The sequence below is a fragment of the Lissotriton helveticus genome, chromosome 1_1 (genome assembly GCF_964261635.1).
Source record: "Lissotriton helveticus chromosome 1_1, aLisHel1.1, whole genome shotgun sequence".
NCBI classification, from domain to species: domain Eukaryota; kingdom Metazoa; phylum Chordata; class Amphibia; order Caudata; family Salamandridae; genus Lissotriton; species Lissotriton helveticus.
The window spans coordinates 307,130,544-307,151,108 of record NC_136057.1 but is presented as its reverse complement, the minus strand read 5'-3'; the positions used below and the strand labels follow the sequence as shown (position 1 = coordinate 307,151,108).

At 44.3% G+C, this 20,565-nt stretch overlaps 1 protein-coding gene across 2 annotated transcripts in view; it reads right to left on the bottom strand.

The window, feature by feature from the left end:
- The window catches only part of WDR91 (WD repeat domain 91), a 228,463-nt gene that overhangs the window by 81,802 nt on the left and 126,096 nt on the right, over positions 1-20,565 (bottom strand). For both annotated transcript variants that reach the window (XM_078670816.1, XM_078670899.1), the window contains one exon: positions 8,433-8,626. In XM_078670816.1, the coding sequence (XP_078526942.1) occupies positions 8,433-8,626 (194 nt within the window). The remainder of the gene's footprint in view (positions 1-8,432; positions 8,627-20,565) is intronic.

The window sequence follows — 20,565 nt, the reverse complement described above, 5'->3', positions numbered from 1 at the left end:
AGGGATAAGTCCAAAGGAGTTGCAGGCTCTTCTGAGCTTGAGTGAAAGGTAAGCGGAAGGGATTTAAAAGTGGTGTTTAAAGAGTAAACGGAAGGTCTTACTTTGTGAAGGGTAAGCGGAATGTGTTACTCGCAGTGAATATAAATCTATCCTTTATTTAGCACAACAGACAGAGTAGCAAATGTATTTATGTTGTTACTAACAGAATTGTGATTAAGAACAAATTCTGAAATATTGCAGTAAGATTTTGAGGAGGGTCAGTGGTAGGAGTAAAACTGACTAAAATTGAGGCTGACAGCTTTGGAAAAAAGAAAGTGCATTGAACTATTGCAAAAATGAAAATGTTTGATGGTGTAAAGAAGCTGTTAGGAGGTAAAGTGAAAAATTCGTTTTTTATTGGTGATGCTCCTGAAGGAACACCTGTGCGTTTTATGTCTACCAATTTGGGACAAAACACATGTATGTGGGTTCACCAATGGTGCAAGATTACTGAAAAAGAAGGTGCTTTGAGGTTTCCAAAAGATGGTACTTTTGAATTGCAAATTATTAACAAATTAAGGGAAGTCTAATGTGAAATAAAGACACCATCTAAAGTAGCACAATTTGAGGCCTTAAGCATGTGGGGAAAAGCAGCAAGAGAGAAAGCAAGTGAGGATAAAAAGGTAAAGCACCAAATGCAGGAGAAGGGAATTAATGATGATAAAGAGCTTCAAATAAATAATAATTCAGGGGATGAAATAATGGATGAATTGTTAACTGAGTGTCCACCACTTTATGTAGTTCCCATTTAAAATACTGTAAATAGTGCACCAGTAAGTACTATAGTGGCTACTGCTTCTGTTGAACAGGCAGACAAACAGATTGAGAGAACTGTGCAGACATTTTATATTGGCATACTACCTATTGATTCAGCACTGACAGTGATACCTCCAGGTGTTACTGCTTCAAATGTGCCTGATTCAGCCCAAGAATTGCTAACTGCAGATGCACAGAAAATGCCTAAACAAATTATTACTGTCCCAATTAATATGATCCCTAATGAAAAAGTTCAAAGAGCTGCAGAAGGAGTGATTTTGCCAGGGCGTATTTCAGAAACTCAGAATACACAGACTATTGAACAGAAATTACCCCAAGCACTAAAAGGTGAGGGAAAAATGGTATTTACAACATCTGCAGCCCAGGATAAAATGAATGTAATTGAAAATGGGATTTTTCAAACCTGCTTAGAGGAAGCAGCAGTGTTTAACCCCTTGGACGCTCATGACGAGCTCAGCTCGTCATGGAGTTTCCATTGATTTCAATGGAAATTACATGGAAGCAGCGCAAGTAGCTTAGCATCCAAGTGGTTAAAAAGATAGAGAACATGGGGGAACATATTAACACAGGCCATGAAAAAGAGAAACAGCTTAGTGTTTTAAATGGAACATGTGAACATGAAGAAATTAACAGTCCCTGCTGTTTAAACAATGAACATATGAACCAATGTCAGGAAAAAAGAATTAATTTCCCTGAGTAAGGAAACAGCTGCATGTGCATTAACTACACATAATAGACTGACAGATTTGGTTCATAAATATGATACTGATGGTTCAGGAAGTTTTCCATTTCAGAAAGGTTTTAGGGTACACATGGATGATGAAGCAAATGAGAAAATGTGTTCTTCAGGAATGCATTTGCACACTGCAGAAATAAAATATATTTTTAAATGCAATGGGTTTGAGCAATTAGGAGACATGTGGGCAAGAAAACATGAGAAGAAAAAGAAACCACCAGACCCAGCAAGGAAAATGGATAAGGAAAAGAAGCCACTAGATTTAGTTGAGAAAAATAATAAGCAGAATGAGGGAAAAGCTTTTGCTTACTCGTTGAGAAAAAAGGTGGGAGAAATGTATGTGCATATGCCACAGAATAAAAGGGAACTTGCAGCATTTCTGAACACATTCCCACAATTGAGAGACAGACATATGCTGTGGTACCCACAAGTTGATGGCTTTGATGAAATATTAAAAGAGTTGTGCATTAATTTGGAAATGTTCTTTTACATTGCCATGCAAACAAAATTGTGGTTTGAACCTAAAGTTGTTGTTCAAAGGCCAGGTGAGGAGACAGTGAAAAGGGTTTGCATGAATGCATCATCATTTTCTGTTGTTATGGAGAAAAACATAGCAGTGATTACTTTCCTGAAGGGCAGAGTGCCAGCAAAGGATATTGATTGGGTACAGATTAAAAGAACACAGGATGGAAGTAAATGTGTTTTGGTTTGTGCAAATTCAGGTATTGATGTTGTACTGCTGGAAAATGTGTCCTTTTGCCATCTTTATAACAGATTTGAGCATTGGAAGAAAAATAACTTTAAACATGATGCACAAAAACATGGAGAAATGCAGATGCAAAATATGCCAGTTAAGCAAATGCAAATGTCAGTTCAGAAACAGGTACCTATGGCAGGAATTGTTCAAGCACAGATGGTCCCACAACATATGGAAAATGCTAACATTTATTTAAATAAGTTGTACAGAGCAAATGTGAATTATTTCCAGAGACAAAAACAGAACCCAGTTCAACAGGTTGCTCTGTTTGCAAATGAGAGTTTTAACCCTCACAATTCTGAATTTACCAAGTCCATTGTGAAGGCAGTGGAAAGTCCAGATTTAGTTGCAGGAGTTTTAAACAAAGAAATTACAAACTCGGTTTTAGAAGAATTTGCATAAAAAATAGGCCCATTTGAGGAAAATTGCAAAACTGTTGTCTGTGACTGTGGCCTAGCAGGAAAACAATTGTTTTGCAAATTAAACAGCATAGATTACTGTACACCAGATCATGTTCATTTTCAGATTCCTGATGAGGATGTACATTTTAAAATGGCCCAACAAGAGACAGCTGTAGCATTGTTTTCAGAAAAGACAGTTGAAAAATGACCTTCTGCTTTGGAAAAAATAATAACCACAGAAATAAGAAAGTTCACAGAGAAGGGTGCCAGATTAATAAAATGTGCAGAACAAATCTTATTAAAATTAGAACAAGATGACATGTATTCAGAAACACCATCAGTTGCAGGAATATTACCAATAAAAGGATTTTCGATGGAATTGATTGGAAGTTTGTGTAACTTTCTGATCACAGGTTCACAGAAAATAAATGAAAAGAAGAGAATAGTGCAGGAGATTAAAAGCATATTTTTTCCATTTTGTCCTGTGGTACCCAATCCAGCCAATATATTTTTTCACATTCCATGTGCTGAAGAATGGCTTACACTTATTGATTTTTGCCAAGTTCATGTTACAGTGCAATTGCAAGAGAATAGTCAGGAGTACTGTCAAAAGGAAGATGAATGTCTGGGACACAAAATTGGAAAGGGAGGTAGAAAGGTGTCACCAGAGAAGGTGGAAATAATTTCCAAGATGAATCCACCTCAAATTCAGAAAGAAGTCAGGAAATCTTTGGGAATGGTTAGCTGCTGTAGAGAGTGGTTACTAAACCTTTCCCTAGTGGCTAAGCCTTTACTGAGGCTGACACACAAAGGTGTGTCTGATCCGCTTCCATTGGACAACAATTGCACAAAAGCATTCCTAGAGTTGAAAGAGAAAAAATGTCACGCCCCAGCACTCGGAATGAAAGTTTATTTGAAAGAAAATACACCAATTTGCAGTGAGAGGGAGGGCTGCGCTCTCTCATTGCCTATTCAAAAAGATGAATGTTTTCAAAGGTCTGTGATGTATTGCCCAATGACCTTTGACCCTAACTTCACAGAAATGTCAGCAAATGAATTGGATTGTGATGAAACTGAATATGAGTGTCTAAATATCATGAAAATATGCATAAAGCCAAATTCAGACTTTAAGGATGAACGTCAGAGTCAGTCCAACAATGTCCATTTTGTAGATGGCTTACGTTTGAAAGGTGATACATTAAAAGCAGCACATGCTGTGCTCCTCATACATTATGTTGTCAAAGGTTCATGGCTTTCAGTAGTTACCTCAGCCCAAAATTCGAAATTGATTCTCCTTACCATAACATGCAGTATATCTGCTCAAATGAGAGTCACTGTTGTCATGGGAGAGAGAAATGCTAATTCAGTTGCACAAAATTGTGTTCTGTTAGCATATACATTCAATGGAATCTTCACAGTTGAATTAAAAGGTGCTCAAGAAAATGTTTCAGAAGCAGAACAACAGGGTTGTTTCAGAACTGTTTTTGAGAAAAGTGACAACTGAATAGTGGCAAAAGTGTTATTGCAAAGACTGACGCCCAGGTATAGATTGCCAGTTTCTCTGAAATTAGATCATAATGAGGTCTCAAAGATAATGAGTACAGAACAACAGATTGGACAAGGAGTGGATTGTAGCTATTTGCCTGAAGGCAGCACAGAGTTACCTCTTGCAAAAGACTGTTTTTCAGCATCACCAAAGTGGCTTGAAAATGCATATGCAAATTCACTTGATGAGAACACTAGCCATTGCTGTGTAGATCTGGTTGATGTACAGTGTGCAGTTTCTCACCAGATTGCAGCTGCTACACAAGATCTGCATAATGGATGGTGGCACAAATTTGATCTGATAGATGCTGTGGTGAAACATCCGAATCTGATCAAAGTGAAAATAAGAGTGAAAGGCCTAGTTTGAAAAAAAGTGCAAAGGATTGATGGTGCTATTTCAGAGTTTCTCAGCACCTAAGTAGTCTAATTTGCATGGAAAAAGGTACAGAATGACACTCTGATGAGCCATTCTGATGGCAAGGTGATGACAAAGAGCAAAGAAATGCTAAAACTGTCCTGCTGAATTCTCCTTTTATTATTTTAGTTACTTATTTTAACCCCTTCCACGCTCGTGACGGAACCATTCCGTCACGAGCCACGGTGGGGCTGTGCTGGTGACGGAATGGTTCCGTCACACGCACAGCGCCACCGCGGCTCGTGACGGAGTGGTTTCGTCACGAGCATGGCGGCGCCGTGTGCCCCCCCCCCCCCGAGTGGTTTCGTCACGAGCATGGCGGCGCCGTGTGCCCCCCCCCACGGCGGAATTACCGCCGCGGCCAAGGGGTTAAAGAAGACTAACTGTTCCAAGAAGCTACTTACAGAACTCTGCACTACAACATTTGAGCTTGGCTATATATGATCTAATTACAGACCAAACTTGTGTTTGCCTTAGAAATACAAGTAAAATTGTTATATGTTCAGCTTTTGCAATAAGAAATGTCACTAGTGAAATGAAATATGTGTGATTAATTATAAATCATTTGATTATGATTTAAATCATCAGAAGGGTAGATTGATGGAGCAGATTTCATCTGCAGTCAAGCATTGTTTTATTTTTGTGCTTCAGACAGACTGCATTTAAATTGCCACGCACATTTTGGTGCAAGTTAAAAATATGGCACATGAAAAATATGAAAGTGAGGCCTAAGTCAGTCTCAAATGCTTGTGGTGAATTAACATGTTTTTGTAGTGTAGAGAAAAGTGGCCTTTTTAGCTTTGAAGATTATTAGAATGTGTTTCTCTCTTCCCAGCTCATCCCTTGTAATCTAAATTCACTATTCCTGTTTTAAGAGACTTTGGCTTGTTGCATATTTTTATAGACATTATCAGTTAATAACACCTCTTTTTATAATGTGTGTGAATTAATAATGCACCAAACACTTCACATCGGGCTAAATGCTTTTTGCATGAAAAGCTATCTAAAACACTAAAGCATGTTGCTGTGTGTGCTGTATTAACTGTGTGCACTGTATTAACTGTGTGCGCTGTATTAACTGTGTGCGCTGTATTAACTGTGTGCTTGTAAAATTTACACTAAATGCATAATAATGCTATGTTGCACATTGCACATTTATTTTGCATGTTGTCATAAATAATAGAAAAGCTGCTTGAAAATAATAGCTTGGCTAGGTAAACATTTATAAGGGGTATTAGTATGAGGGAGGGACACATAATGGTTTGACTTACATGAAATTAATATTTTTGTGTTTGCTTTGATTTTGGGCATAAGAAGAAATGGCTCCCTGTGAATCCAGCAAGGCTATGACTTTCATTTTCAGAGAAGAGTGTATGCGTAGACTGTGGCAGCTTTCCTCAAACCACGAAGAAGTCAAGGCCATTTTGAACTGTACATTCTTGTAACTGTGCCAATGTAAAAGTATTAGTTAAAGTATCCGTCCTGATGCGCTGTGACAGGAAGGGAGAATTAGAATGAAACATTGTTCCTAGTAAATGTTGCAAAAACAATATTAATGTATTTACTCATGTATGCTTCTTTTGTTAAAACTGGTATAGTCAGGATTTTAGAATGAGTCAGGATTCTGAGACCTCTTGCCATCATGACTGACCAATCACGTACAAGTTTCCCTGAACAATGAAACATTTTTGTGCAGTCTGCCAAGAATTAGAGTATAAATAATGACCTCTCTGGAGGCGGGGTTGGCTTTTTGCTCATTTTGGCTACTAGGCTCATTAGGCTTCAGGGGGCGTGTGAGCTCTTGAGAGAAGGAACAGATTAGACCAGACATTCTATGGGTTAGGTACGAGATCATCACGGGTGAAGCCTTGGGCGTCCGAGTCAGGTGGGGGGTTCCCTGGTGATTTTTTTTTTCTTCAAAGAGTCCTTGCACGTCATATTTTGGCACGGCAGGCCACATTCCTTTGAGGTCTGGTGAAGGAGGGGCTGCTTGCTCTTTAGACACAGAGAGATGCAGAAGAGCAGCAACAGATAGAAAGGCTTTTTAGATTTAGATGCTAAATTTAAGTTTATGCTTTGACTAATTAATTAGGTCTGAAAAGATTTATTTGACTTATGCATTTATTTCTCTTAATGGGAGATTTTTCCAAACTATTTAATTATTGATTAGCCTTGCAAGACTATTTGTTCTTAGAAACTCTTTAAGAATTTTGCGCCACATTTTCTTTCCTATATGTAATGCTTATATGCAGACTGTAATGTGTTCTGTATTAATGCTATTTTTCCTGTTTTCGAAATTCTGTAACCTGATTGATTTTACTAATGAATAAAGGGTCAGAGAGAAAAATTTACTTTTGACTAGGAAATAAAACCCTTTAAAATACTCAACAACTCTCTTCATTGGCTTAAATAATAATTGCATTTTTGACTGTTCAGGTTTATTTAAATCTCCTGAAGGTAATAAATGGTGTGAAGGGCCCAACACCTTTTCAGCGGTAAAATAGAGATAGCATGAGGGTTTTGCATTGAGAAATTATCAGAAGAAATTACCGCTACATCAGAACGATGGGGTTGTCAGTGAGCACTGCACTTGTGGCATTTATTGTTTAATAATACTAATAAAAATGGATTGATACAATTGAAAGCTTTGTTTTGTATTGTAGACCTGTACAAACTAAATTAAAATTGCATCATTGCCACCCAGGAGGGGTCTTTTAGCTTGACACACACATTTTTATCTAGGGAACAAACAGAGAAATCGGTCTAATGACACATACAGATGTCATGGCTGAGCTTTAACTGAGATCATGAAAGATCTTTGTCAGTAGATGTTTCTGCTCAGCTACTGCATTTGTTTTTCCCAGAACACATCTTTATTCTTCAAGGGAATTTGTTTGGAAGCTATCTGAATATCCATCTAATTAATAACAGAAATAGGGGTCGTTTATGGAAGTGCTCGCATTTTTATGTGCCTGTCGGAGTGGAAGACTGGCAACTTACGAGACGCCAGCTTACAATGTTCTATTAAGTCTTAGAATCTCTATGAAAGGTGCAAGAAGAGGCCAAAGGATTCTCTTTAATGAGGGCCACTTTCTCTACTAGTGAGATGTATTACAACCGCTTTGCTGATGCTTAAACGATTCCAACCTATGCATTTGGAAATAAACCATACAATACATTTCGAAAATAGGAGCATCACCTTCAAAATCAATAGTGGATTAAGGCTGTTATACTATGCTACAAGTGTGAAATGTTCTCAGGGTTAGGGTATTCTTCATGAAACATTTTCCTGCAGGGAGCTATATCTCCCTCTCACTAACTCTCATGCCTCCCAACCCTCAGTGCACATCGTTTAATCTACCCATTTTGTGCAGCTGTCAATAAAAAAGTAACGCTCTACAGTCAGCCCAACCTCAGAGGGCACCTTCTGAAATTCCCATTGCTACCAGTGCATAATGGATTCCACCCACACTTCACACCCTTCCAGTTATAGTCAATGGATATTGAATTACTGATGCCCTACTCCATTTGTGTACTTAAAGGTCTTCTCTCTGCATACATTTGAGGCTTTCACAAGGCCAGCTATGCGGCATTAACAGTCACTAAGATGCTTTCCTGAATAAGACATTGCTTACAATACACTAGAGAAGTAATGACTCACATAATCAGTGCACATCCTGTACTGTTTCTATTATACGTAGTAGACAATGAGCAATAGATGCATTCCACACTGATGTATGGCTATTACAGTGTTCATTTTACCTGCAATGCACAATGGATGAGTGATGCTCTCCGTACTCCTCCTGGCTCAGTACAATAAACGGCTGTTCTGGTTTCACCCCTCCACCATCAGAAGCGACACCGGGTGTTCTCGTCACTGGCTCGACTGGTTCGCTTTGGGTTTCAGGTGTGTTGTCTGACTCTATGCCAGTTCCATTGGCCTTCTTCTCAATGCTCTGTCTCCAAGGAAGGCACAATCAGACTACAAAAATACAACTGTGCTAAAAAGCTCAACAGGCGAATTGTACAACTTCCACTTCTAGACACGCCCATATTATAGTAGAGTGACTAAAGCACAGAAAATGTCATTTACTGGCTAATAGCCACCTAGTGATGTGCTAGAGGGGAACAGAACTGAAAAACAAAAGTACATTCAAATCCTATGGTTTTAGAATGAGGCGTTACTATAAGGGGGCCTATTTGTGTGATGTAAAGATTAAACCATTTAAACAATTAAAGCCCTCAGGCATACATTTAAAAAGTATTATCTGCACAACCAAATATCATTTCACTTAATAGTACACTACTTATATTTTTGTCTCATTTGATTTAGTATGCCATTTTAAGCTTCAGTAGTATTCACCAAAATTATGAGGTCAATAGTAGATCGTAAAGATTTACTATTGAAGTTGGATTTGTACTATTTTTGAAAGGTGTGTTTGTTTTGAAAAGTCACCTTTGCCCTGCCTGAAGTCCCTAGAAACTGGATCTGCATTTTGCTCTCTCCCATGCAGTAATAAGCATTTCAATGGGAGTGAGTGAGGTGTGAACTTCCACCTAGGACAAAAGCAAAAGACCTTGGGTGTGGGGAGGTGGTGTTGTGCCCAACAGAATGGCCTGTGGGCTGCGGCCAAGGACATGATCAACTTCAAAGAGGCCTAGCCTGTCACAAGCAGATGTAGCCAACACCCAGGACTGAACCCTTTTGTTGTCTCTCCAGCCGGACCAACCTCCATCACAGTGGGCCTCTTGTGGACATCGCAGAGTCAGATCCAGCTGGAGACTCAAGACCTGCTGGACAGGTCTGCTATTATCTTTCATATAACATTGGGGGCACACTTCAAAGGAGGAAAACAGAATACCAAAACAATTTGGGCGTGTCCACTGTCTGGTTGCTGAATGCTCAGCCTTATCCTACCAGACGTCTGTCTCAGGGTTTGTTGGGGATACAGGGACTGCCTAAAACTGGGTGCAAGAGTAGAGATGCAACCCACATACCAGCTTTACCATCAGCACATTGGGATTGATGGTTTTCAAGGCTATTTAACTCTAGTCACAAGACCATCCCACAGCTTTGTTTTAACAAGGATGAGACTAGACCTTGTTCATCACCTAGTACAATTCCCTATTATGAAACAGAGATCAGCCTCCCTGTGCCCATGTGACGGGCACATTAAACAAAGCACATTGCACTTTTTACTTTTATTCGATTTGTACCGGAACTTGAGAACTGCCTATCTCAAACCACTGTTTAAGAAAAATAATGTAGTTGGTATTAATGCTGCAATGAGTCTATTGTTTACATTAAGAGAGCCCGAGATCTGTTTTTATACTGCTACATACATTTTAAAATCAATTTACGCCCGGAAAAGTATGGTCTTTTAATGATATTATAATGTGATTGAATCTTCAATATTTTGTTGTGCTTAACTTTCTAAGATCAATTTGTGCTCAAATTTATATATTATTTTTAATGTCAATAAGTTTTGCGACTGCATTTTATGTTTTTTTCATTTGATTTTATCAATTGTGTATGTATACCTGCTTTTATGGTTGATATTTCTTAACCGAATAAAGCTTATTGAACTGAACTGGGTGAAAGAGTTAGATACAGATCAACTTCCCCCCTCACACACACATCCAGCTCTCAGAGCCAAAGTCTATTGTAGTTGAAGACTAATGCCATCTTGAAAATGCCCAAAGTGGGTAGGGTTAGCCATGGTTACCTTTACCCCATTGGTTAAGGTGTCCCCATAGGCCATTCCCACCCACTAACTTGCACCAGGCATAAATGCTGCATCTCCATGTACTCAGTCTTTGGCCTGTTGATGATCATAAATGGACTGATCTTACTGTTTGTCTTCTAAAAAAATACTGGACCTGCTCTACCTCTGGTACCCAGGATAAAGAGGTGGACACCAAGGGTCATAACACTCGTCTCCAGTTAAAGCTACAGAGACCCAACAAGCTACAAGAGGCCTTCACCTGCAACTGACCAGAGGTACTAAGACTGAACCCTACTGTTGGCCTCTGCACGCCACCCTGTGAGCCTCTAAGTGCCTCCCCTGAGGGGCTTCAAAAGTGTACTCCTATGGCGGATTTCTTTGAGCAGGACATACCTGGTTAATGCATCTGTCCCGCGCTCCATCGAGGTCAGCATCAAATCACAAATAAGTCCTGTCCTACTGTGACCACTGGCTATCTTTGGCACTTTGTGCTTCTTGGAGAGATTTCTGCTTAAAACCTTTAAAAATCATATCTAAGGTTGTCCATATTGGATTATTGTCATTTTGGTGTAATTTTGTTTATAAAATTGTTTCTATTTTGTAAAATTGTTTAGGGTTTTTATTATTTAGCATTTCAACTTTACTACTGTGTTAGTACTGTATACATTAATTACACATTACCTCTAAGTTAAGCGTGTGTGCTCTGTGCCATACCTACCGTGGGGAGGGGGGGGGGGAGGTTTGAGCAGAGGTTAATGTAGTGACTAAAGGTTTCACCAAACACAGATTATGGTTATTACTTGAGGTGGGCACATACCCTTCTCAACTAATAACCTAATTGCTAACACCAACAAATCAGGTGATCTGAAAAATATGTTGAAAATACACAGAACCTGTAAATTACCTCTGAATAGGTTTGAAGATATTTTACCCAGAGCATGGATGCCTATAAAAACACAGATATTTTAGCAGATTATTTTTTCTGAGGTAAAGGGAAGAAACGAGATTTATAAAAAATATTGGTGGCATAAAATAAGTTACTTACCTGGAGCAAAACCTTCTGTATTAGTTGTTCCACTGCCCTCTGTTGTCAATGTGATTTTATTGCAAGTTTGGTAAAGTAAAAAGTGCCATCCATAGATAGTGAGGCCGGAGATATATTTCTTCATGTCCACGTACTCCTTTCATTCATCCACATCATGCCTCCAGTTGGGGATCCTAACAATTGCTGCAGAATGATATCCTGACAGAGACACAGCTAATGGTGTAGTAGGAAATGAGGAGCTTTTGAATCAACAATAGAGATATTACTAGAACAGGGCCTATTGTATAGTTCTCCCCCCTGCTCAATAACTGTGAATATCACAAGGCAGAAAACAATTGGGTGAATGACAACAGCAAGCGCCATTGTAAACGGTGTGAAAGGATTTAGGAAGTCCACCAACTAAGCATCTTCCATGCCGTTAATATAAAAAAGCAGTGTTTGAATGAAACACTCGGCAGAAGTACACTTGGAGATTCTGGGGGGAAAATAGCTAATAAACTGGTGCACTTAGCACACAAGCTACAACTATTAAACTCTGCAATTGGTATTGGGGCATGGGCAACATAAAAAGGAAGCAAAGGCTGTAACTCGGTTCTTAGACTTAACACTGTTGCAGGTCAACAACACGATGTAGATGTCCAACATTCATTGAGAGAGTGGTAAACATAAAAAGATGGGCCAAAAGAGAGACACCTGCTTTATCCAAAGGCAGACTACCACTGGCTTACGAGGGTTGTAGATAAATATGGAGATATTGGTGGAACTCCCACCATATTCTACTGATGAGAAGGCGAGCCCACACTCCAAAATTAAGGACTGGGATATTAAGCTATTGACGCTGCTTCACGCAGTTGGCCGAGTGCCAAGTGGAAGAACAGTGATGTTAACGCAATACACCTGCATAACCACTGAACTGTGCATAATGAACAAAGTTGTTAATTGAGGGAGATTCTGCACTGTTTCACTATTTTAAAATATAATAACGAAATGTAAAAATAAAAAATGGGAGGTAGTTTAACTGATATGCCTTGACATTTTATTAATAGCTACATTTCTTGAGTAAGAAACAAAATTACTTTAATGGATGGCATAAACTTGGTAGATTTCAGAGACTATTTTCTCAAATGGGCAATAGTTTGCTTGGAAGCACAACATCCTACCACGTAACATTTCTCCATTAAGTGATAAAAATATATGCAGAGACTTAACTTCTAAGTTAGGAAGAAAGCATTGTGCCCTTGAAGTGTAGTACACCAAGAAAGAAGTGCAACTGAATTTGAGCATAATAGTTTGTTGTGGATGAATGGAGGATTGGTCCCCAAGTACTCACTAGCTTTGCCGATTTCTTTTCATGGCTTTAACACCAAAACATGATTTAAATACTGGATGAAGTTCACAGTACCCTAAACAGGCCGCCATCCATATATCCAGTTGAATGACACTTGTTGTGAAAGGGTAAAATGCGGGGTCCCAATTTGTTGGCACCAAATTTCAGATGCACAGCTAGATACACAGAGCTCCAATGCCAAAGCCAATCACAGGTCTAGCTGTCTGCCTTATTTGACAGAACTAAATGAACAAGTTACTTACCTTTGGTAATGCACTTTCTGGTACAGACTAATTACCTGCAGATTCCTCACCTTTTGAATATACCCCATGTGTCTGATTGGATCTGGAAACTTTTCAGCAGTACTTTTGCACACCTGAAAGTGATGACTTGTGGCTCAGTACGGAAGCTGCTTTGCTACAGAAATGGCACACGGGTCTATGTAGGAGCCACTTTCAAGCAGTGATGTCAGTTGCATTTGAGACTGTCCGCGCCCGCAGACGCAGCGCCCCAAAAGCAAATTGGTAGACAGAGTGCAGATTTCTAGACTTGGGATCATATTAATCGAGAAAGACGAATCACAGAATGCGGAGGATGGGAGGGTTGGTGAGGAATATGTCCTAGAGAGAGTCTATACCAGAGAGTTACCAATCAGACGTTATCAGAAGTATATTGCTCTTGTGATAGAGATTTCCAGCCACAGATTAATCACCTTTTGAAAAGACACCACGGCAGTATCTATTTGTAGCTTAGTCTGTGGATGGGCTCAAACCAGAGAGTTCTTCAGGACCAAGCGGGCAAACTGCTTCTCTCCACAAAACTGACTATCCAGACAATAGTGCTTTGTGAACGTATGGAGGGACGGCATATAACCGCCTGGTAAATGTCTAGGATAGGGACTCTGGGTGTCAACGTGTTGGTAGCAGCTTTGGTCCTGGTAGAATGAGCAGGCAGACCTTCTGGAGGCTGCTTTTCGGCCAATGCATGCAGATCTTTGGGCAGAGCATGATCCAGAAGAAAATGTACCTTTTGTCTGCACCGCTTTGCCTTTATTTACTGCAGAGAACCCCACAAAGAGCTCATGGTCCACCCTGTGGTCTTTGGTATGATCTATGTAGAAGCTCCATGCTCTCTTGGAGGGTTGAGGTGGAATATAAAAGACCGGCAAGGTGATGGTTTAATCGACTTGGAACAGCATCACAACTTTCAGCAGAAAGGATGCCAAAGTCTGCAGAAGCAGTTTGTGTGGGTACAACAGAGTGTATGGGGGATTGGCATAAATAGCTTGAAGCTCACTCCCTCACTATGCCGAGGCAGTGAAGAAGAGGAATGCAGCCTTAATGGTAAGAAGCCGTAAGGGAGAACAGTGAAGCAGCTCTGACGTAGTGCACATCATGTAAGTCAAGACCATATTAAGGTTCCAATGGGGCAAGACCAAGGGAGAAGGGGGAAACATGTGTTGTAGCCCCTTTAAAAATCACATCACAACTGGTGACTTAAGCAATGAGTGCTGATCTGCAACCGTAAGAAGATAAAAGGGCCAAAAGATGACCTTTAACTGTGCCCAAAGCAAAGCCTTGCCAGGCAAGAAAAAGCACAAACAGGACGCCAGATACCTTAGCCTGGAGGAGGTCAATCTGGTGTGTGCTGCACCAAGCCACAAATTTGTCCCAATGACAGGCGTATACAGGTTTAGTTGAGGGATGCCTGGTTGCCAAGATTACATCAACCAACTCTGAAAGAAGGTGTACAGCTGTTGCCACTCAATCTTGAAGCATGAAGTGGGACAGTGCAAAAGCCTTAGTGCAGAACCATGCCCTGTTGCAGCGACAGCAGGTCCTACCGGAAGGGCAGCCTAATTGGAGGACATATGCTCAAGCACAGGAGTTCTGGATACCATTGCCTCCGTGCCCAAGCTAGAGCCACTAGGATGATTTGGCCTCGTCTCTCCTGATCTTCTTGAGAACTTGGGCAGAAGTGATATTGGTGGAAAGGCATACAGAAGTCCAGAGTTCCACTCGAGGCAGAAAGGATTTCCGAGAGAGAGACGCCTTGAAAACTCTAACATGCAGAAGTACTGGCGTTGTGCGTTCCAAGTGGTGGCAAACAGATCAAGCTACGGTTCTGCCTAATTACACAGGATACCTTGCACCACATGAGGGTGTAACAACCATTCGTGATACGCTAGGTGACGATGGCTGAGCTCGTCCGCCCCAGCATTCAATGATTCTGCCAGGCGGTTCACCAACAGGAAAATTCCTAGGTGGTCCAGCCGTTTCCAGAGGCGCAAGGCCTCCTGGCACAGGGTCTGTGATCCCACACCAACCGGTTTCTTGAAGTACCACATGGCAGTGGTGTTGTCCAGGAGCCCCTATAACAGCTTCCCTTGGATGGATGGCAGTAAGGCTTTTAACGTCAAGCGGATGGCCCGGCAGGACGGAAATGGGCCGGTAGGATGGGAATACGAAAATAGGCATCCTGTAGGTCCAACACCACAATCCAGTTTCCAGGGCAGACAAGACCTTGGCCTGGGTGAGCAATATGAATTCCTCCTTCTGGAGGAAGGCATTGAGAGGGCACGGATCTAGAATAGACTAAAAGCCTCCATCCTTTTAGGGCACTAGAAAGGAGCGGGAATAATAACCAAGTTCTACGTCTGTTGCCATCACTCGCTCGACAGCTCCTTTGGCCAAAAGGGCTTGTACTTCCTGGCGCAAAAAGGAGAGATGGTCCTCCATCAGTAGCTAGGGAGATGGTGGAAGGTACAGAGGGGAAGAAAGGAATGGTACGGCATAATCCTTGCAAACTATCTGTACGGCCCAGCTGACGACTGCTGGGACCCATGGCGTGGCTGGACAGGCTGTAGGTAAGGGGATGCCCTGGCCAAAACCGCAAAAGGAGCATTGCAACTGCTGCAATCGGCAAGGAGGGGCATAGAGGCCCAGAGGGCAGGCGATAGACCTGCTCTCCCTATAACACTGGAGAGCAGAATCAGTATTGTCCTCAAAGGTGCGCGTCCCTTCAAAGGGCATGTCCATGAAGGAGTACTCGACTTTCCCGGAGAACGTAGTCGATTGCAGTCACACATGGCGGCGAATGACAACACTGGAGCCAATGGCCTGGCCAAAGGAATCAGTGGTTTCCAAGCGACAATCAATTGTGTACTTGGCCGCATCATGACCATCTTGGGTTGCTTGTGCTCGGATGGGTCCAAGGTTGCCAGGCACACCAGAAAGAACTTGTGCCAAGGTCGTGGGAGTAACGCCCAACAAGTACATGGCTGGGGGGCGCTAGAGGGCGCACTGCAGCATGGCCGCACTGCCGTGAGGCTCCTGCAGCCCGGAGCCTTCATCCGCTTAGAAATCCTGCCTGACCGTCGCCTTTCCCTGCCCTGATCCCGGATTCTGCTCGGGTTGGCCACGGACTGCCCTCGGCTGAAATCCTGTCCCGATCGGAGGTTCCTTGCCGACGCTGGAGGGTCCGGAGATTTCACCGCCGCACGCTCTGGAGAGCGGACGCTCTGCGGCCCGGTGTGCCAGCCCACTTTGGTCCGCGGCTGCACACGTGGGAGAGGGCCTGTCCCCCTCCCCCCTCGGTGCTTCTCCGTGCCTGCTTGACTGGTGGCGATCGGTTGCTGCCCCTTTGGCCCGTGGACGGCAGCGCTGGGTGAGTGACGCTGGTGCGGGTGGCGCCTGGGATTGTGGCAGCAGAACTGAAGTAGAGGCTGCGGTCTATCCCTGGAGCCGGACGCGGCCATTGCACGGAGGGGAGTGGCGGGGCATGTACGCCTGCTCGTGCCCCCCATATGCGGAGCTGCTGAGGCCGATTGAACTCTGCGTGGGGTGAGCAAGAGTGCGCTATACATCGGACTGAGGTTTATGTGTGGCATTATTTAGCGTAGCACGGCAGTCTTAGACTTTTTCCATTTGGCGCCCTTTTTCACTGCTGCAGTCGCCATATTGCGGAGCCTGCCGAGACGGTCTTCACGGCGGGACCCTCCGCTGGATGTTGCGGCGCTGGCACCATCTGCCTGCCATAGTCCACGGTTGCCCCCTACTGCGCCTGCTCTGCCTGGCGATCCTGGATTGCACCGCCCTGTACCCTGCGAGACGTTACTGGAGCTGACTCCTGCACGCTGTCCCTGTTCGGGGGCTGTGAGTGGCACTACCCTTTCTACTCTGTGGTGTGGTGGACAGGGTCTTTCCTGTGCCCTATTGGACTACGTCCTATTATCGTCAGTACGGCTGCCCTGTTGGCGGCGTCGGCCTGCTGTGTCTGCACTGAGGGTGCTGGCGGTGCGGTGCGGAGGTGGGCATTCTACGACCCGCTTTTGAAACTTTTTTGCGTCGCGTTTCCTGTTGAGGGCATTGCCGGGTTGACCGTGGACTTGTTCTCGAAGATCACCCCCTTGCCTCCCTATTCACGCCATTAGTGCAAGCTGTGTGTGTATCACCATGGGCAAACCTGACAATAAGCAACCTAAGCTCTCCTTTGACTCTACGGCTTCTAGAAGGGGCGCACGCCTGGTACAGGAGGCTGGGACCTCACGATCTCCACCTCCGCCTGTCGCTGATGCTGTCTCGCAGCCGGCCACCCCTGATTTCCAGCAGATGATGCAGGAGATGCGGCAGGGCTTCGCCACCATAGTGGACAAAGTGGACAAACTATCCTCCCGCATGGACGCGGTAGTACAGAAACTTGATGTCCATGAAGAGCGCCTGACTACGGCGGAACAGCGAATCTCGGATCACGACGACACTGCGGCCACTCATACCACTCAATTGGCGAGGATGGACAATATCCTACGAGTGATAGCCGCCAAGAATGAGGAGTTGGAGGCGAGAAGTCGACGCAACAACATTCGCGTAGTGGGTGTGCCGGAGACGACGAATGTTGGGAAGATGGAAACGTATGTGGAAAGACTCTTGGTTGGAGCAGTTGGGGCGGAGGCCTTTTCTACCCAGTTTATTGTGGAGCGGGCACACCGTTCGCTCGGACCGCGACCGGCCACCGGTGCGGCTCCGCGCCCTATCATTGCTCGCCTCCTGAACTATCGGGATCGTGATGCGGCTCTTCATATTATTAATATATTTATTATGCAGCTCGCACTTCCCGCTCACTTTCCTTCGAGGGGGTCAACTTCACCATCTACCCGGACTTCACTCCGATGGTGCAGGAGCAACGGCGTAAATTTTTGGCGGTTAAGAAGAAGCTTAGGGACCTCCAAGTGGACTACGCCTTGCTCTACCCTGCAAAATTGAGGATCACTCATCAGGCGAAGCAGACTTTTTTCACGAATCCGCAGCAGGCGGAAGACTTTGTGAAGCGGCTGAAGAGGGAACGGGCTGCTGCTGACCGCCAGGATGGACTGGGTCAGAATGATCACCAATCGGCGGGAGAGGAAGAGGACGCCTGACCAGGTTTTTGATAGCATGATGACTGTGTTGAACACTTCTTACTGTTACTGCTACACCTGCCGCTAGCGGCTGTTTTTCCACAGACATGTGTTTTTGTGGGCGGATGGGTGGACCTCCGGACCGCTCCGAGAGGCCGTATGTTGTGACTATTGGGGAGGCGAAGGTTGGGTTTTTTCTTTTTTTTTTCCTTTATTCTTTGCTCCGGGTCCCCACCCCAGCACTGTGCCGGCCTCGTATCTTTGCCTAATCGGCTGGAAGGGCGTCATAGTGTGATGGGGTGGTGGGTGGTGAAGTGCACCTCTGGTGGGCACCCCCAACGGGAATACCCCTTCAATGTTTACACTTTACTTTGTTGTGCGACTGATTTTCTGGACGGATGGATGGATGTCTGTGGTGTGGGGAGGGGGGGTGGTAGGGGGTCCTGACGGGTTGGGGTTGGTCAGGTGGGTGGTGGGGGGAGGGGACGCTTTGGTACTTTTTCATTCACTTGCTGGATGTGCTGCAGGCGGATTGTTCTCGTGTGGTATTGCGTGCCTGTTGCACGGTTGTGCTCTGTTTGGTTCTGGGAGGGGGGGGGTTGGTTCTGGGTTTGGAAGACGGCATGGAATGCTGTGATTTTCGTGTTACTAGGTGGAGTGAGTGTGCGGCGGCTACGGCCTACTGCTTTGGCTCGTGTGGTGTGCCTGTTGCGGGGTTTCGGGGTTCCCTGGCACGTATTCCTTGTGAGTAATGTCGGTCGAAGAGTTGGATAGGATATCGATTCTTTCTTGGAATGTGCGTGGGCTCAATGATGCCAGGAAATGTCGTAATGTGCTGCAATATCTGGACCGACATGCCATACAGGTGGCGCTTCTGCAGGAAACACATCTGCGCCGGTCACCGGCACATGCGTTTGGAGGGAGGTGGGCCACTGTGAGGAAATTTTCATCGTACTCCTCTTATGCAAGGGGGGTTGCAATATTGATTAAGAAATCACTCACCTTCCAGGAGTTGGGATCACACTTAGACTCTGACGGGAGATATGTACTGTTGTGGGGGAGGATTGGGCAGATCACTGTGCTATTTGTGAATTGTTATGCACCGAATGTTGATACTCCTGCTTTTTTTCTTGCACTGTGGGGTCATGTACTTGCTGTAGACGCTTCCCATATTGTGTGGGGGGGGGATTTTAATCTGGCAATGGGGGCTCTTGAGGACAGATCGGAGGGGAGTCATCAGTACAACGTTCAGGCCAGGGATGTCATGCGGGGCATTGTGGAGGAGGCAGGGCTGGTAGATAGCTGGCGGCATGTACACCCCACTGTTAAGGAGGGCACGCATTTCACGACGCAGGCCCGTACCTGGGCGAGGTTGGATTATATCTTCCTTTCCAGAGGACTAGTGGCTGGATTGCGTGGGGTGACACACCTCCCCAGGACATACTCTGACCACTGTCCAGTTAGGGTTGTGGTATCGGTGCCTGGATTGCACCGACCGCGACCGCCTTGGAGGCTCTTCCCATCGGCCCTTCTGGACCCCATCTTTAAGGCGGAGCTGGGCGAGGAAATAGAGGCTTTCTTCCCGAGGAATAGGGGATCTGTGGACAGTGTGGAGGTGATATGGGAGGCATTCAAAGTTACGATCCGGGGGTTCACAATCTCCAAGAGTTGTGGGGTACTCAGGACTATTGTTCGTACACTTGCTGGCTTAGAAGCCGACCTACGACGCCTAGAGCGTAGACTGCTTGATGGCTCTGACCCTGATCTCATGCACCAGTTTAGAGGTAAACTTTCGGAATACGAGGAAGAAGCGGCCAGGGAAGCGAAGCATAGGGGAAAATACTGGGTGGCTAGACGGTATTGTGAAGGTGAGAGACCGGGGAAGGTGCTTGCTGCTCTTACAAGACACCAGAGGCATGGTTCGGATGTCTTGGAACTGGTCTTGGCTGATGGTACGCACTGTACGGACACGACGACTATTCGGGACACGTTTCTGCAACACTACACACACTTATACACTTCCCAGCATTCAGGAGATGTGAGATATGGGGGGTTTCTGGACGAGTTGTCACTTTGCTGGCTCTCTGACGATCATAGGGCTTTTCTGGGTAGGCCCCTGGAGGTCGATGAGGTCAGGAGTGCCATCATGTCTCTTAATAATGGCAAGGCTACAGGCCTTGATGGTCTCCCCGCCGAATTTTATAAATGTTACGTGGATATTATGGCTCCGGTGTTGCGGGAGGTTTTCGAGGAATCCCTTGAGGTAGGGCGCCTACCAGGGACTATGAGGGAAGTTGCTATCACCTCTTTGCTCAAACCTGGAAAAGATCCCCTTGACGTGGGTTCCTATAGGCCTCTTTCATTGCTCAACTGCGATGTTAAAATTCTGGCCAAGGTGTTGG